The sequence below is a fragment of the Anser anser genome (genome assembly GCF_964211835.1).
Source record: "Anser anser genome assembly, chromosome: 20".
Lineage (NCBI taxonomy): Eukaryota > Metazoa > Chordata > Aves > Anseriformes > Anatidae > Anser > Anser anser.
Window position 1 is genome coordinate 2,934,242 of NC_139741.1, and position 16,534 is coordinate 2,950,775.

At 42.1% G+C, this 16,534-nt stretch overlaps 1 protein-coding gene across 15 annotated transcripts in view; it reads left to right on the forward strand.

The window, feature by feature from the left end:
* The window catches only part of BCAS3 (BCAS3 microtubule associated cell migration factor), a 357,470-nt gene that overhangs the window by 247,555 nt on the left and 93,381 nt on the right, over positions 1-16,534 (forward strand). Inside the window, exon 24 of one of the 15 annotated variants that reach the window (XM_083806824.1) lies at positions 1-16,534. This exon is cut by the window's right edge and continues 30,452 nt beyond it. The exons of the other annotated variants lie outside the window; for them this stretch is intronic. Coding sequence (XP_083662950.1) covers positions 1-26 — 26 coding nt within the window. The 3' untranslated portion in view covers positions 27-16,534. 15 annotated transcript variants of the gene reach the window in all.

Sequence of the window (16,534 nt, forward strand, 5' to 3'; positions counted from 1 at the left end):
AGTGGCCACTAGCACAGACGACTTGAACTTGTATCACCCGCAAACTGACAACGCTGGAGCCACCAGTTTGTCATTATCCCTACTAGTGTATCTGATTTAATTTTGCGACAGTGGATTAATTCTTAAAATTGCAGTGCTTTTTGCTCGTTAATGGTCAGTAAATGATTCTGGGGGATGGGGGAATGGAATTCATCAGTTTTGTAGTCATTTTAATTCTTCTAGTTTTAAGTTGTTCTATAAATATGTCTTTATGGATGTAGTTTTACTAGCTTAAAAACATCTAATTGAAAACAGTTGCTTAAATCTCTTTGGATCAAGAAGGCAGTAATAAGCAAAGAGAGTATCTTATCCCTGCAATCCAGAAACGCTTAGTGACTGGTATACTCGGTGCATGTGTAATCAGCTTCTTGTTTCATCTAAAAACCTTAGCTCTTTTGGTGTGATCTCGTACTTCACCAGCAGCATGCTTTTTTTTCTGTCTCTAAGGTTATCAACTAGTGAAACAAAATATATTTTAAAAAATGGCATAAGAGAAAAAATAAATAATTAATTTATGCTACCTTTTTTTGTATGTGCAATGTGTGCTGGAATATCACCGGGCTCCTAAAAGCATTAGATTTGCCTTCCTGTAATTTACCATTTTGTTACGCATTATGTAATGTTATGACTTCAGGCTTGCATCAGGCAGGGCTGAGCTCTGCTGTTCGGTGAGGTGCCCAGCAGATGAAACCGTAGCTCTTGGTTGAGCTCAGCCTGTGTTTACCTATTGCTGCTGCTTGCAGTTCTAGAACCGAAGAGTTCTGAGCGATAAAAACTTGGCTCTGCGTGCCTTTGATTTCGGAAATTGCTAAATTTTGTGTATTTGGGTTGGGGGGTGCTGTTGGTATGATTCGGGTTGGTTTCTTGTCTATTGTTTGCTTTATATCAGAAAGTGAGGAACTTTCTATCTTATGAGCTGTAATGACTGCAAATCCTATGTATGACAGTGAGATACTGGAGTTGTTTGAAACCCTCCAGGTTAATTTGGTAATACATTTAAACAAATAATGACGACCACTCTGGTTGTTGGACTTTGTTAAAGGCTTATACCTGCCTCCCTCTGGCTGAAACGTGGTAACACCTTCCAAAGTGATCCTCACAAAGTTCTCTAGCAAACCTTGGAGGTCTGTAAATGATAGACGCTTGGTTTTGAGCTGGGAAGCAAGGAAAACAAAACCATCTAAGCTTGGGAAAGGGAATGCAAAGCTACAAATCTTTGGGTTCTTTCTTCATACATTGCAAAGGTGCGAAAAATTCAGGCAGGTCTAGTTTGACCCAGACTGATTTAGAGGTAGAAAAACGCGTGCAGCGTAGTCAGAGTGAGCGCTTGCACTTCTGGTGCTTTGCGAGTCCACTCTTGAGCCAGGGATGGAGCGGCAGCTCTCCTGCTCCCTCCCTACGGGAAGCAATAAGAGTTTTATTTTATTCAAATGATTTCATATGACTTTAGTAGTCTGAAGTATTAAGAACTCGTGGTAGCATTGTGTTTCAGAGCGCAGGCAGCTTCGCCGGGCTGCCTTCCCACAATATGAAAGAGCACAGGCTTGTGCAGCTACAGCATCTTGGTCTTTGTTCGGGACTTAAAACGCAGTGAGAGCTCAACCCCTGAAATTCTTTTTCCGAGTCTTTTTGATACGCAAGTAGCACTTCACACAAGTCCATTGTTAAAAATCACTTGCTGCTTGGTGGTTAAAGAAATGCGTAAGTGTATTCTGCCCATCTAAAAGCCATCCATTACAAAAAATAATCAGAGATCCTTTTTTCTTGTACATTTGTGTCATTCTGTGAATCAGAGGCACTTTATGTACTAGGGGCAGCTTTGCTTTTGGAATTCCTGTGTCTTGCTAAAACCCCAGGGCGTATTTAGCTCAGGAGACCTGAGGTGACCTGTAAATGGCAGCTACTGTGTCCCTTTGCTGCTTAGCAAGATATTTTAAAAAGAAATTGAAATACAGAGTCCAGATACAGTATGATAACATTTTGATCTAAAGAGAAAAGCAGTAATATTTTTATACTGTTTGACCTCTTTGAAAACACATTAAGACATCAATTATTTCTCGTAGCTTTCCTCTGAGAGGAAGATGGGTGGTTCCCTCTTTTATAAGCGAGAAACCTGAGATCGAAACGAAACGAGGTGATTTTTCTGAACGCAAAGAAAGTCCTTAGGAAAGCAGGACTGGAGCTGAAGAGTTCCTGTGCAGAGGCTTTGGCAGGCACGCAGCTCTGAATGCTGAGCTCTCTCTGCAGGCAGGGAAGGTGTAGGAGAAAGCAACATCTTTTTTGCAGATTGTTTTGCTTACGACACTGTGCTGTCTGATTTGCGAGCCAGCCTTCCCATTCTTCCCGGACTTCAAATAAAGTCATAGTTTTTCTCCTAAATCCCTATGATTGACTGTCTACAAACATGCTGACAGTCTCAAAAATAATGACGAGAACTCTGCTCCCTGTGCATGTGTGCGTTATGTCCAGCAGAAGGACGTTAACGCCGTGCTTCAGCAGCTGGGATGGTGTTAGCGGGGTTCCCTGCTTTGCTGTCCCCCGGCCTTCCCGCGTGAGTGAGTTCTTCTTTCAGTCGCAGGCAGTTTTTATTAAGGATCTTTGGGGCTGTTGTCTTTACGGCGGATTCATTTTTTAAAACGTGAACGATTTCAGCGCTTGCCTGTAGAGAAGGCACGGATCTCCTCCTTGCTGCTCCTCCGGTGAGGTGAGAGCCATGCCCTGGGCAGGCTGCTCAGCACCGCGCTGCCCTGGGGCCACGCAGCACCAAACACGGCCGGGCCGTCACAGCACAGGTGATCAGAAGTGCAAGGGCCTATTTTTCCGTTCCGCTTCTGATGATAACTTTTGGTTTTGGAGTTGCAGAGGGGAAAGGCAAGAGTCCTTTGCAGAAGTCAAGGTTCAAACCTACGGTTCTGGGTCAGGACAATGATGCTCCTAAAACTACTTTTTAGCATATAAAATGAGGTAAATTACACATCACCAGGAAAATTTAGGTTGTCTGATGGAGCTGCCTTAAAATCCTGCAGTTTTTGTTTGTCTGCTGGTGTGGATTAGAAGCCACTGTCCTCTTGGTCCAGTGCAGAAAGAGCAATCTGCCCTTGCCTGGGACAGGAGTTCCATTAAATTAGCAGTGTCCTCAGCCGCCTTCAGGGGAAGGTTGGCTTCTCACCTGCTAGTGAAGTACCCAGCACCAGGTTTTAGGTACAGATCCGTGACCCACCTCATACGAAGAGGAGCAGAGCAGATCCCCATGGGCTTGAGAAGCTCCAGAAGCCATCTGTGCCCACACAGAGACACAAAAGGATCCTTGGTGCCAGAGGGATCCCGCAGGATCTTCTGGGTGAGGTGTGACGGCTGGGGCTGGGGCTGGAGATGCAGGGCAAGCTGCCTCCATGGCTCTCCTCTGTCACCTCCTAGTCCTGCTGTCGGAAGAAACGTGGAGATGTGTTCGGTGATGGCAGGTCGGGCAGAGCGCTGCTGCTTGCTTGTGTTGAGCACGCGAGATGCAAAATTATGTTCTTGTACCAGTTGGGAATTTTGTGGAATTTGCTTCCATTTGACAGCGTTTCCAGATGGAAAGGAGCAACTGTCTTTTTTCTGTACGGTGCAATTTTCATTTACTTTAAATGGTTTTGAGTTTGGGGAGGGGGGCTCTGGTGCTTAGTTTCCAATAGTGTGAAGACAGATGTTATTTCACTGGGGGATCTGGAAGCTTTTCCTTATTCTGCGGCTCTGTTATAGGTGTGCATCTCTCAGAACAAAGACGAATTCCACTGGAAGTGTTACAAAGTTAGTTGCATTTTCAGTTATTTTAATGATTCTTTATTTTTGCAGCACAGTAGGCTAGAAATGTGTTAAAGCTAGTGGTAAAGTAATTTATGAAGGGCAGATGGAGTTCAAAAGGTTCAAATATACACATTCAGTTCCAGCGTCATTTGGATCTTCGCACCTCGGTGTCCCAATAGAGAAACTGGATACCAAGTTTTTACAGGTTTTACTGTAAAAACTGAGCCCTCCAGAACTTTCAGTAACTAATGGATTTTGCAGAAATGACTACCCTGGATGTCCATTAGCTGTTTCGCTTTTATGTCTTTGCTGGAAACCTAAATGGCTTTTACTTGCACTTTTTTAGTAGATGTTTGCAAGAGATGTCTTTTGTGTTACAGTAGCCAGTAGGAAAAAAAGGGATGTACTCAAAAATTGTAAAAATATTTAATCACAGTATAGCCTAACTAGAATTTAAACTGTGTGTTGTCAAGAAAGTTTCCATCTGTGGTATACCAATCCCAAGCTGACTACATGCAGTTTTAATCTTCTGACTCTTGAACTCGTTCTTTTTTGTGTGGCTTTGGTGGTGTTAAAATTTAATCCTCAGCAGTTACATTGTATTAAGTCTATATTTCTCTCCTTCCCTGGCATGTCCTATCTGATTACTGGCAAAGGATTTTGAAATATCCTGAAAATCTGTGTTTTCTAACGTGGGGATGATTGATAAAATACCTTCCTACCAATGGACAGTTAAAGAAAGTTTCCTCTCTTCTTTGTTGAGCTGCTAGATTCTTAGCAAATTAGTACCCTGTAACATCCTATTACAAGCACACAGCTTTGATGAGCAACTCTAAAAAATACCTTGCTGGCTTAAAAGAGCTTTTACATCCAGGTATGTTCTTTCTGTTCATCATCATTCATACTAGTCTTATCTATGTAACACCATAACAAGAACGGATTTTGTACAGTAAGAGCAGTGTGTGCTGTTTTCTGCACTCCAAAATTATACAGAATAAGGAAAAAAGTGGATAAATCTACAGATTTTGGTTGCCATCCCTCCCAAGTTTCAGATAGATATATGTGACAATTCTGGAAATTTTATACGTGGAAAAATTGGCTGGCACAAAAACAGAGGAATGACGAAACCACTTCCATTCTGGAACAGAGGACATAGGATGGCTGGGTTTCTCTGTGTTGAACAAGCACTTAGGAGGAAGGTAGTGTTGAAGCTGGTAGGGTTCACCACACAAGGATTTTATTTTGTGGTGGAAAATCTAATCTTTCCGAAACCATTTCTCTTGGGTATAAGGCTGAAGTCTGCTTTATATTGGGAGATTGGCATGAAATCTGCAGCACTTAGGAGGATAAAGGCCTTTGTCTCCAAAATGCACATTTTTTTTGGAACTATAAAGGCAGTGGAACAAGAAATGGCTTTAGGTATATAATGTTAAGATCCAATCCTGTAATCCTTTCTCAAGTAAAAATATGTTACAGATCAATTTTATCGATTCATATCTTTTTCCATGTGTTTTAGAAGATTCACTTAAAAGGAAACCTTTCATACTTAACTAATGATTAAAGAATTAAAGGAAGAAGAATTAGGCCTACACTAATTATCGAGAAGGCCATCATCTTCTGGTTTCTCAGCAGGTACCATTTGATTTCTCAGTGAGGCATAAGAAACATTTTTTAATTTTTTAATAAATACTAATAAATTATGTACAGTTTGTGAAGTCTTAATCCCCTTCCTTGAAATATTTCAGAAAGATGGATAATGAATACAAGCAAAATAAGACAACAAAACCGAGTAGGTTTAGGAAGGGGAAACTGTAAAGAGGAAAAGAGGTGATTCCTGGAAGCCGTTCGGGGGGCTGCTTTATGACCAGACGTGCCCAGCTTTCAGTTTGCAGGCAGTGGGACACAAAAACAAAATCAAGAGGAGGAGGAGGAGCTGAAAGGAATGAAAAGATGAGACTTACTTAGTAAGCAAAATTAGAAATGAAATCAGGTAGATAGATGAAAACAAGTGAGCAGACCACTACCTAATGGAAGTTGTTCTGGCATCACAGACTTCAAATCAATTTACACAATCACAGCATCTGGACAGACCTGGCTGAGTTGAGACCAGATACTAATTTTGGAATCTGAACTTTCTTGTTTTATGTACTTAAATCTGACATTTTCTGACATCGTTAATGTGCAACAACAATAGAGTTGGCATAGGTGCCCACAAGTACAGGAAAGTGATTTAAAAAAGATAAAAGTGATTTTTGGTGTCACAGGATCATAGCCGTTAGCTTATCAGGTGTTATGAACATTTATGAAGCAACTTTTATCTTGAATGGACTAGATCCTCCAGCTGATGAACATTGACATGACTGCAGTGAGATTACATGGATCAGGTGAGGTTCTGGCTCAACATACGCAGTTGAATTTGCTTTGTTTCACCTTAACATAGTAGGTTTCTTGCAACAACATTAATGATTTATGGGACCTGTAAGTATTTGGGGAATATTTTAACGTTTTGGTACTTAGGAAATACAAATACCCAAACTGCCCAGCATGGTCAGCAGCAGCACTCTCTGCTTTCCAGGAGAACTGGAAACCGTGACAGTTTAGAAGTCAGTTTTACTCCTCAGGAAAAAAAAAAAAAAAAAAAGGAAAGAAAGAAAGGAAGAAAAAATAATAATAAAAAAAAACAACCACCAGCACCACCAGAAAAAAAAAAAAGAGAGAGAAATCAAAAAAAAACAACAGAGTATTTCTTGTTTGTGTTTAGCAATGGAGAAGGTAGCACCTTCTGAACCAGCAGGCAGCCTTGTGCCCAGCCCTGGTGCTTTTACAGCGCATTACTGGCATATATAAGGCACGAAGAGCTTTCTGTTTCTTAAACGGCTCCTTTTGACAGGCCAAAGTTTGTTGGCCAAACACCGATTTACTTTCATTGAGATACAAAACTTGGAGCGAGCGCTGCGCAGCGCGTTGCTGGGGGCTGCAGCTCTGTGTGCACAGCGGCGCGGTGCTGCGGCCGTCCCCCTCCCGTGCTGCTCACGCACCTCCCGAGGCAGCTTTCAGCTGCTTTCAAAGCGAGCCAGCATCAGTTGGATGTGGGTGAGGTGCAGCAATTTGGGAATTGCTCCCAGCTGGTGGATAAATGATTTCCAAGCAAGCTGGGTGGCTCTTTAACTGCTCTTCCCAGTAGAAATGAGCTGAAATATATAGAAATTGTTGCTTTGACAAATAAGCTAATAAGCCACTCAAGTTGCTTTATGTATTGAATATAGTTGCTTGACAGTTAGTATTATTTTCTAATTATATTAAGTTATAAATTATTAACAAGTGTTTAATTTCAGTCCAAACAGATCCAACAAAAGGGATTTGTACAGTTATGAATTGCAGCAAAATATAAAATTGTTGAGCTTTTAGTATACGCAAACTTGGAGACCCTGGTTATTTCTCCCTCTTTCAACAGCCAGTCATGAAACTTTCTCGACCTTTTCACCTTTAAACTTTATTTGAACTTGGAAAGAAGACTTGTGAATTGTGGAGGGGAAAAAAAAAAGAAGAGAAAAAGAGTGGGGGGGTCAGAGGGAAGAAGGTCTGATTATATGTTACCGTAACAGTAATACTAGCAAAATAATCCTCCTCTTGTGCATGAGTGTCTGCTACTGCAAGCTTCGGGGTAATAAGCTCACATGACATGCCTAGAGGCTAATGCTGGCCTATGCTTTTTTTTTTGTACATATTTAAACAAAGGCTGATTATCCAAACAAGAATTTGGACTGCATCAACTGGACCAGTTAAATTATAGTTAGTAAAACTTGGCGCCTTCAGAGCTTGGAATGTTACAATTACAGCTGGATCCTCATTTGTTAGGCAGCCTTACAAAATAATAAAAGTGGAGATTTTTATCTTTATAGGACATAGCTTAACTCTTTGAATACAGAGAACTACGTGCCAAATATTACAGTTTCTGCTTAGATGTCCTATTCCAGGCCAATAAACACAATTAAAGAGCTCTGTCTGTGCTCTATAGGGCAAACTGGAGCAGCATTGCCAGCATGCAGATGCCTGCTGTGGCACTTGCAGTGGACGCGCGTTATCCCCCAGGATTTCTCTGAGATAAGAAACAAGAACACAGCAAGCAATTTGTTGTTTGATCTCCCGTGTCTTGATGCTGTCTTTTTGACAGTATTGCTGGATTTTTATTTGTATTGCCTTTCTTGGAGCTTGTTCCTGTATAGGATCTAGATGGTCCTTGGAGTTGGCCTGATTTTCATCTCTCAGATGAGCTGGGAAGCTGCCTCCAACACTGGCTTCAAACCATTAGCAAACTTTTCCCTAAAAGGCTGTTGAGCCTACAAGATTGCCTCTCCCATTGCCGTGCTTCTGGGGCTGGTTCAGGATGGGTGGGTGGCACAGGATGTGCTCGCAGAAGTTAAGTTGCATTTTAACAAACTGCTGTTGACCATTGCGTGCTTGTTTTCCCTTCCGTCATCCTACAGAGGCGGCTTGGTTTTGATAAATCACTTGCAAAACCAAACTTTGGCTTCCTGGTCATGTAATATAGAGATCTGGTCGCCAATCAGAAAATGAAAGTTTTTTCCCTAAAATTAAACAAAGCATCCTTATCATCAATCAAGAACAGAGCGGTCTGCCTTCCTTCCCGTGGAGCAGGGCCAACTGACAGTTCTCCAGGATCTGCCCAGTGGGTTTTTTGGGCACAGGTTTATCTCGGTTTCTCTTTAAAAAGTGTTTCGTGTTTCCATTTTCTGAAAACCCTGGTTGGGTAAAAATGATTGAAACTTAAGCAAATGGGACTATACAGAATATTTGCAAGAGCCCATCAGGTAGATAATGTGTGCCAGTCTATACCAGGAGTTTATCTTCATCTTCTTTGCATGCTACAAAAACTTGGTGTTTGTTGAAGTGTGAAAAAGTGAGCTTCCTTTATTGGGACAGCTTTACCATGTCTCAGTGTACTTCTGTCCCGGTAGTGGCAATAATATGGATAATAGATAATTGCTGTAGTCATGGTACCGTGGGAGTTTTGAGAGCTAGGTGTAGGCATTTTGGAATGGGAGGACATGAGTTTTCTTACATTGAAAACTGAGAAGTCGAAGATTTTCAATCAAGATAAACTTGCAGATTCGTAAGGTGCAGCCGACTCTGGGAGAAATGATAGCAACTGGAAGTAAGAAAGACCTAAGGAAAAATTGTGAGTTAATGTTTACTCTTTTATTACTATTTTAATTGGATGACTTTACACCGTGACCTTTTAAACCGCAGCTGTTTCAAGAAGGACTGCGTGTGCGCCGCGGGCCCACGGAAGGCCGGTGGTGCCGCAGGTACCAGCTCCCATTGCCTGTGCACCCCCAGTGATCTGCCTTTTGCTTAGTTCTTAGCTGTGCCACTGGGAAGTAGAGATGCCCTGATTAGTCTTGTGCATGGCAGTATTTGGTTTCTGGCCAGAAGGAATCCTTTATTTATTGTATCAGCTGCCCTTGTTTTTTTTCCTGTATTGAATAGATTCACCTTATGCCATAGTGAGATGATTGAAATAGTGCTTTCCTGATTTAAGAGACCCAGGTTTACAACCTAGACACAAATGTCGGTAGTACCTGGAATACCCATCAAGAAACTATCATTGATACTAAAACAGAAAAGGAAAGTTAGCCAATCCATCTAGGTATTGCAGACGAGATGATCACCTAGCTGTTGACAGAGGGGATCTAAAATTTTGGAACCTGTCCTCAGATAGTCTGAATGTATTTTCAGCTGGCAAAAAGAAGTCAGCAGGAATGAGCCATGGATAAATGAGAGCAACATACCATCCCTGCAAGAGCCAGTTTCACTCCAGCAACCTCATTTTTTCAAGTGTTTTCTAAAACACTAATTAAGAACTGTCTCGGATCAGGCTTTAGGTAGCCAGCATTGTATTCAGAAATTATTCCGTCTCCATTTTTCTCATCTGGGGTCTTACATAATTCATTCACCTTCTCTTTTTCCCTCCTCCGTGGTGTCATAGATTTATTCCCGGATCACCAAAGGAGGGAAGGAGAGGAGGCAGGGCAGGAGGTAGATGCCATTGCAGGACTTGTTCTGAATTGTAGTTCCTACCCTGTTTCTTTCTTGCATTCTGGATATATTATGAATTAATATTCACTTTAACCTCAAAAAGATTTGGATTAAATTGCAGAAGAAGAAAGTTCATGGTGTATGAGTCAAAGTTAGAGGAGGTCCTCAGTAAAATTTCTTTGGATAGTTAGATGTATACCTGGGAAAGAAAAGAGAGGGTTTCTCATAAAGTGTGGTTTGTATTTGCCATAATGCAAGGGCAAGATGCTGCCCCTCGCTCTGATCTGCTGCTGCAGGAGACCACCAGACAACCTGCCTGTTAGGCACACTCTGTTTCCTGTAATGAGTATTTTAAATCGATCATGGAAGTCTAGAGACAAAACCTTTCGCAAATATGCTTGCTATTTCAGAAAAAAGAAATAATAGATACTGAACTATTTTGTCACTGAGGCTGTTGCTACAGGAGTAACTTTCGATCTTCTGGATGCTTTGTAGTGAGGATAATTCTTTTCAAGGTGTTTCAATTTATTTAATTTTGACTAGTATTATGCATTAGGAAATGTTTTTTGAGTGCATGAGAACCACCTAAAAAGTTGTGTTTTCATCTGTATTTTAATTTCTCAGTAACAGTTGATGAGCAGAGAGAAATAGCTGTAGCTTTCTGAGGCTCACAGTGATGTAAATGGTTTGGGCTTTGCTCAAATCAGATTTCACTGTACAGTTGTAGTTTGAGCCAAGTCTGTTGGTTCTTGTGGGTTGATTGTTGTTTTCAGCTTAATTAAAGTAGGTTTTTTAATAAAAAGGGGGGAAATTTAAATTTAATCTCAGGTACCCAGGATAACTACATAATACAGTTTTTTTTCTCCTGAATTGTGTTTAGAATGGATGTTTATATAGATGGCCATAGCTGAAAATAATGAGGAGATTCTATTTATGCCACAAGTTAAGAATTCCCATCACTGGCAAATCTTAAGTTACTTCATCTGATTTCTGATGGGAAAAATCAAATTGCTTTTGTACTGGAAATAAAGTTGATTGAACTCGGGATTTTTCCAGTGGCTCAAAAGGTTATTTCCCAAGCAGTGCTCTTTTACAAACCGCAGTGATTTTTAATTTATCTGCTTCTGTCTGATGCTCAGTGTTATACGTAGGGATTGCCTCTTAATACTAATAACAGGTGGAACTTTATTCGACTTCCAGAATTTTACATGAAATGTTGTATTGCAGATGTGATAGCAGTAAGATCCTAAAGATGAAACTATGTGTTAAAGAGATCAATCTCTGATTTCTGTTTTTCTTTGTTTCACGTACAGCTCTTTAATTTCTGTCTAGAAGAAAACACTTGAGGACTAGTGCTGCCTATAGGAACTGTTCAATCAGTATTAATGTGCAACTTGTCAAGAGCAAATTCTTTGACGTGTTTATTTACTTCAAAATAGTTATATAATTTCCATTTGCTTTAGGAAGCTAAAAATAGAAACTAAGATATTGTTTGCCTTTTTATTTATTCACATTTATTCCTTGTGGTGATTTCAGTTGACTCAGTGTTACCTGTTGGTGAGAAGAGAGCTGATTGCAGGCCAGTAGCTTCATCATTTACCACAGATTGCCCTCACAGACAGATTTAACATGACCAGTGCAAACAAAGTTTTCTTTCGAGATGTCCAACTCATGCTGGTTTTGGCAAATTCAGAGCTAGTTGGAGATTTTGTGCTTCTGGAGGGAAGTTCTGTTTTCTGTAGTAATCCCAAGTAAAAATGTTTGAAGCGAGGATTGCTAGTCTTCAAACTGTAATCAGGCTTGACAAACCTCAAAAGTTTATACCCAAAGCAGCATTTGAAAACTTAAGTGTTCCTTTTATCAGGACCTTTTCACAGAACTTGTTTTCCCATCACTTCCATTCAGTTATTTCAACCAGCGTGAATGGATCCACCCTCAGAAATGATTGCAGTGAGTAATGGTGCTGGATTTTGTACACATAAGCACTGAGCAATAGCATGTTGCTGAAAATGAGTCAAGAATACACAAATGGCTAAGGTAGGGTTTGCTTTACACATGGCAGAATTACTTAATTGGTGGAATTACTTAATTCAAGAAACCAGTTGTTTACAGTAACAATTTTGTCTGCCGAGTTAACTCTCAATGTGTAGCAGGTTCAAACTGATCCAATTAGTAATGAAAGTGGTGTAATTAACGTAGTCATTAATTAAATGTATACACGCACACCGGCTTTCAGTCAGTGCTTTGGGGTGGTTCTTTTTGCATCATCCTGCTACAGACAACAAACTTCTCGTTCCATATAATGTGTTTAAATCACTTGATGGGAATGCCTCCCCCAGTAGTGGGGGTGGAAGTAGGATCTTGGGGGTGACTGTAGATTATTGGGGGGTGGGATCTGTGGCCCAGCACCCCTTGGGGTTCAGTCCTGGAGTTCAGGAGCGCTTGGAGAGGTGAGCCTCCGACAAGGGATGGAGCTTGCCATCACTGTGCCAAAAGATTGATTGCCCCATTGAATGAATTGGCTATTTGTAATAGCTGGGAGCGGGGTAAACACGAGACAGGGTCCTCACGATGTGACTTTTTTAGTGTTGAGAGAACAGCTTAGCAGCGAGAGTCATCCATGACCGGTATCGCCACAGAACTTAAGTTAAAACTGCCTCAGAGAAGGCCCAGAAGAAATCCTCCGAGACCAGGGATGTTCTCCGCAGCCTGTGCAGTTGCTGGTTAAACTCATGTGTGCAGCACTGTGGAAAATTTTACTTAACAGTTGCCTTCTCTGTAGTTGATTAATACAAGATTTCAGTGTTCCCAGTCCATTAATCTTCACAAGCACATCTGCATACTGAAAAATATTTTTAAAAACAACATAAAAAATTACAAGCGCTGATAATTTTGAAGATAAAAAGAACTAAAAGAACAACGATAAACTGTAGTTTACTTGCATTATGTGAATCCCAATCCGACGTGAGAGAGGGGCTTTGCCATTTCAAATAGTTTAATTGCATAAGAGGAAAACTTTGAAAAGTGGTTGTTCTCCAAGCACGGAGTACAGTTCCAACTGAGAAATATCCTGGCCTGCGTTGTATCAAGTAATAACATCTTGCAAGTCAAAAAGGTATTAGGGAGGTGTTAGAGACATCACAGGAGGAGTTAATGTGGGGGGTTGAGAAAGTTAATTATCTTGCAATTAATACTGAAGGTGCGTAAGAGGGGGATAATAAGAGAGCAGGCTTTGGTATTTCAAGGAGCGCATACATAAAACTGGCTAGCTAGATCCGTTCCTCTCCAGCACTTTTGTTGATACATATACAATAACAGCGATGTCCAGATGCCTAATTTTTCCTGAAACGGAGTATTTTTAAGCATTCCTGTCATCGATTGAAACTGCAACTTAATGAACAACAAAAGCCGTGGTTGGTTCTGTGACCCTTGATTTCTATTTATTTTTATCACGTACTTTCCTAATCAGGCGATATGTGGAAATTACGCCAGGTGCTTTGTGACCACTGAAAGACCTCGTTGCGCTGGGCAGTGGCTGCTTGCAGATAAGGCTGTGCAGCACCTCAAAACCTCCCAGACCTGCTTGAAGCAGGGAACTGCCTGGGGGGAATTCTGAGGCTTACATCTCACGCAGGTTCCTGCTGGCCTGGGGGAGATGCTGCTCTGCGTCTGGCATCGTCCCCACCACAGGACACAACCCTCACCGTGGTGGCGGGGAGCGGCGCCGGTGTCCCCACTGCTGCCCAGCTCGACTCCAGGAGGGCTCCTGAGCCAAGCGTTCCTAACGGTGACAAGAACGAGCAGGAAAGGGCCAAAAATCTGCAAAATTCGGTCTAGCCTTTATTTGGATCAGATTTATACTGAAAGTAGCCGGATTCTAAGTTCATTTAGAGAACTAATTTTCTGGATCCAAGTGTTTTTACAGTGAGGGGATGTTGTAAAGAAGTTGTTTATAATGGAGTTTATCTTAGGCTCAAACTGTTTGCCAGCCTAATATCAGAAAGGGTCTGAAAAAGCCTTACAGTGGTGGTAGCTTAAGGAAGGGGACCGGGGTGGGGGAGAAAACCTAATAAAAATAGCTGAGATCATTCAACAGTTATCAAGAAACAGATACTGCAGTTTTATAACAGAGAGCACTAAAAGTATATGCACTCTTAAAAGGCAATTAAAATGTATACTCCAAAACTATAAAACATTTTCTTTTCATCTGGAACATTGAGGGCAGATTACAACACATTAATAACGTTTTGTTTAGAGTTCAGTTTCTGATGGCTTCCAAATGCAGTCTGTGTAGATTAACCAGAAGGAGTCCAGTTCTCTTTTAAGAGAGCTTGTAAAGGAAAGCAATGTGGTAAGATTGTTATGAAAAGCTAGTGTATTTAGGAAATAGCACTTAGCAGGGTCTCTCTGAATGGCTGCCAGGTCAGGAAGCTGAAGTGCAAGGCTTGGCCCTCGTTCAGGCCCCCCAGTCCCGGCTCCTTGACCACACAGTACGTCAGGAGCATGTCACGGCGGGCCAGGAGCTCCACCACGCCTCCGCCGCTTGGCACTCGCATGTTCACATAACCCAGGGCTCCGGGGGGAGGGAGGCACGCCAGGGCCAAGGGAACATGCTGCTTTTTAAAATAGAAGTGGGTAAATAAAAGAAGCATGGGAATGGAGCGGTCGCTCGGCCCGGTTGCCGCATTTAGCCGTATCCGCTCCGTGGGGCGAGAGCGGCCTGGCGGCGGGGGAGCCGGCTGGTCAGGGAGGGAGGGAGGGAGGATCGCGGCCTCCCGCTGAGGAGCCCTGCCTCTCGCCTGCGTGCGAGGGTCCTGCGTGCTTTACGTCTCGGCAGAGGAGCTAGGAAATGCAAGGACGTTGTCCCAACAAGAGCCGTGTTAAATACGCAGGGAACAGTAGCGCAGGAAGCGGGGGGAGAGGGTGGTGCAGGAGGAGGTGCGGTGGCGGCCTCCGCAAGGCGCTTTCAGCTCCAAGTTTGCGCTGTGTGTTCAAAACCCAGCTAAAATCCAGGATCCGAGTAGTGACGGGACATGCGTGCAACTTGGTGTCGTGGCCTGGTTGTGTGCCACGAGGCTGTGGATCAGAAGGGCTGGGGACCCAGCAGGCCGCAGGAGCAAAGCAGGGACCTGTGTGAGGTCCAGCAGGCCTCCTGCTCGCACTGGGAGCCCCGAGCAGTCCAGATGCCATCGGGTGCATGGAAGCAGCTGTCGGAGGCGCTTGGACACCAGAGCTCTGCTCCTGCCCCTGGAAGTGTTGTTAATTCATCCACTGAAAGCATTGCTTCTCAAAGTACTCGTATGAATTCTCATTCTGATCCCCCTTCACGTTGCCTTTTTATAACGCTAATAATGGAAAACAGCGTGTTTAATTAATCCTAGTAACAAATACCAAGTTTCTGTAAGCCCGTGCTGGCTTAGGACTGTGCATTCTCAAATGAAACCTCAATTTGGGCGTTGCCAGACAGAGTTTGTCGTCTTTCCCTCCCCATCTTCCTGAAATCAGCGCATTCGGAGGGACTTTATGCACTGTGTACATTCCATTAGCGCTTTTGGCTAGCGGATCAAAATCCTGAGAAGACAGGAGGTTCCAGGAAGCCCAGCAGTACTGTTTACGAGCTGGAATTACCCAGGTGCTGTGGCTGAATCAGTATGGCACTCCGATACAGGGTTAGGTCTGTACATAACACCGTAACTGCTGGGAGCTTTCACTTTTGCCTGATACCTTTTTCACTGCTGTGTTACTATTAGGAAGAGGTCAAAACTAATGCACTCCTGACCTAGCACACGGTGTAATTCTTCAGCATTTTGTTGCCTGTGTTGCCTCCCTTTACACTGCAACTAGCTGCCTATGGAAACCCACACAAAGTTAAGCAGGATATTATGGCACAGAAACTTATTTTTTCTGAAATGCTATAGCAGTATATTTTGTATTAAATACAAAAGGAAAATTACTGCTCTCCATTTGCTCCTTGAAGACAAAGTTGTCTTCTGGCCATACTTTATGTGACTGTGTAAGTAAATGTTGATGATTTGTACAGACTGTAATCATGGATATTGAACTGCTCTCTCACCCTTATAAATGGATCCCCTGGTTAGAAAAATGTGCTTTTCACAGCCACTAAGTTCACTTCAAAATACTTTTATGGAGAGATGAGGGGAATAAAATGGATGGTTACGTTTAACACTTGGTACAGTAATAACTCCAGCCTTCTTTGGAAAGGAGCATTGTGTATTACTAACATGTTGTACATTAGCAACTCGTACATTTGATGGGAAAATACTAATAAATTGTCATTACTCAGAACTGAGTAATTATACACAAAATTAAATGTGTGCGTGTGTGTATGTGAGAGAGGAACTTTAACTTGCTATTGGTTTCAGACAGTGACTCATTAAGCCATCCTAATGCCTCGGCTATGTGGCAGAAAACTAAATGTTAACACTTACATTCTCATCTCCATACGTGAGGATTTGAACACGTAATTCCCTGAGATGAGACTGTACCTCTGGATTTCTATTTGTAAGTCTATGTTAAACTGGCAGATGTTAGGGTGTAGCTTTTAGCTATTTTTCATTTAGATTCTGATTAAAATAAGTTGTTTTTTTTTCCCTTAAACCAGCAAAACTAATTATTCATGAGCACAAAA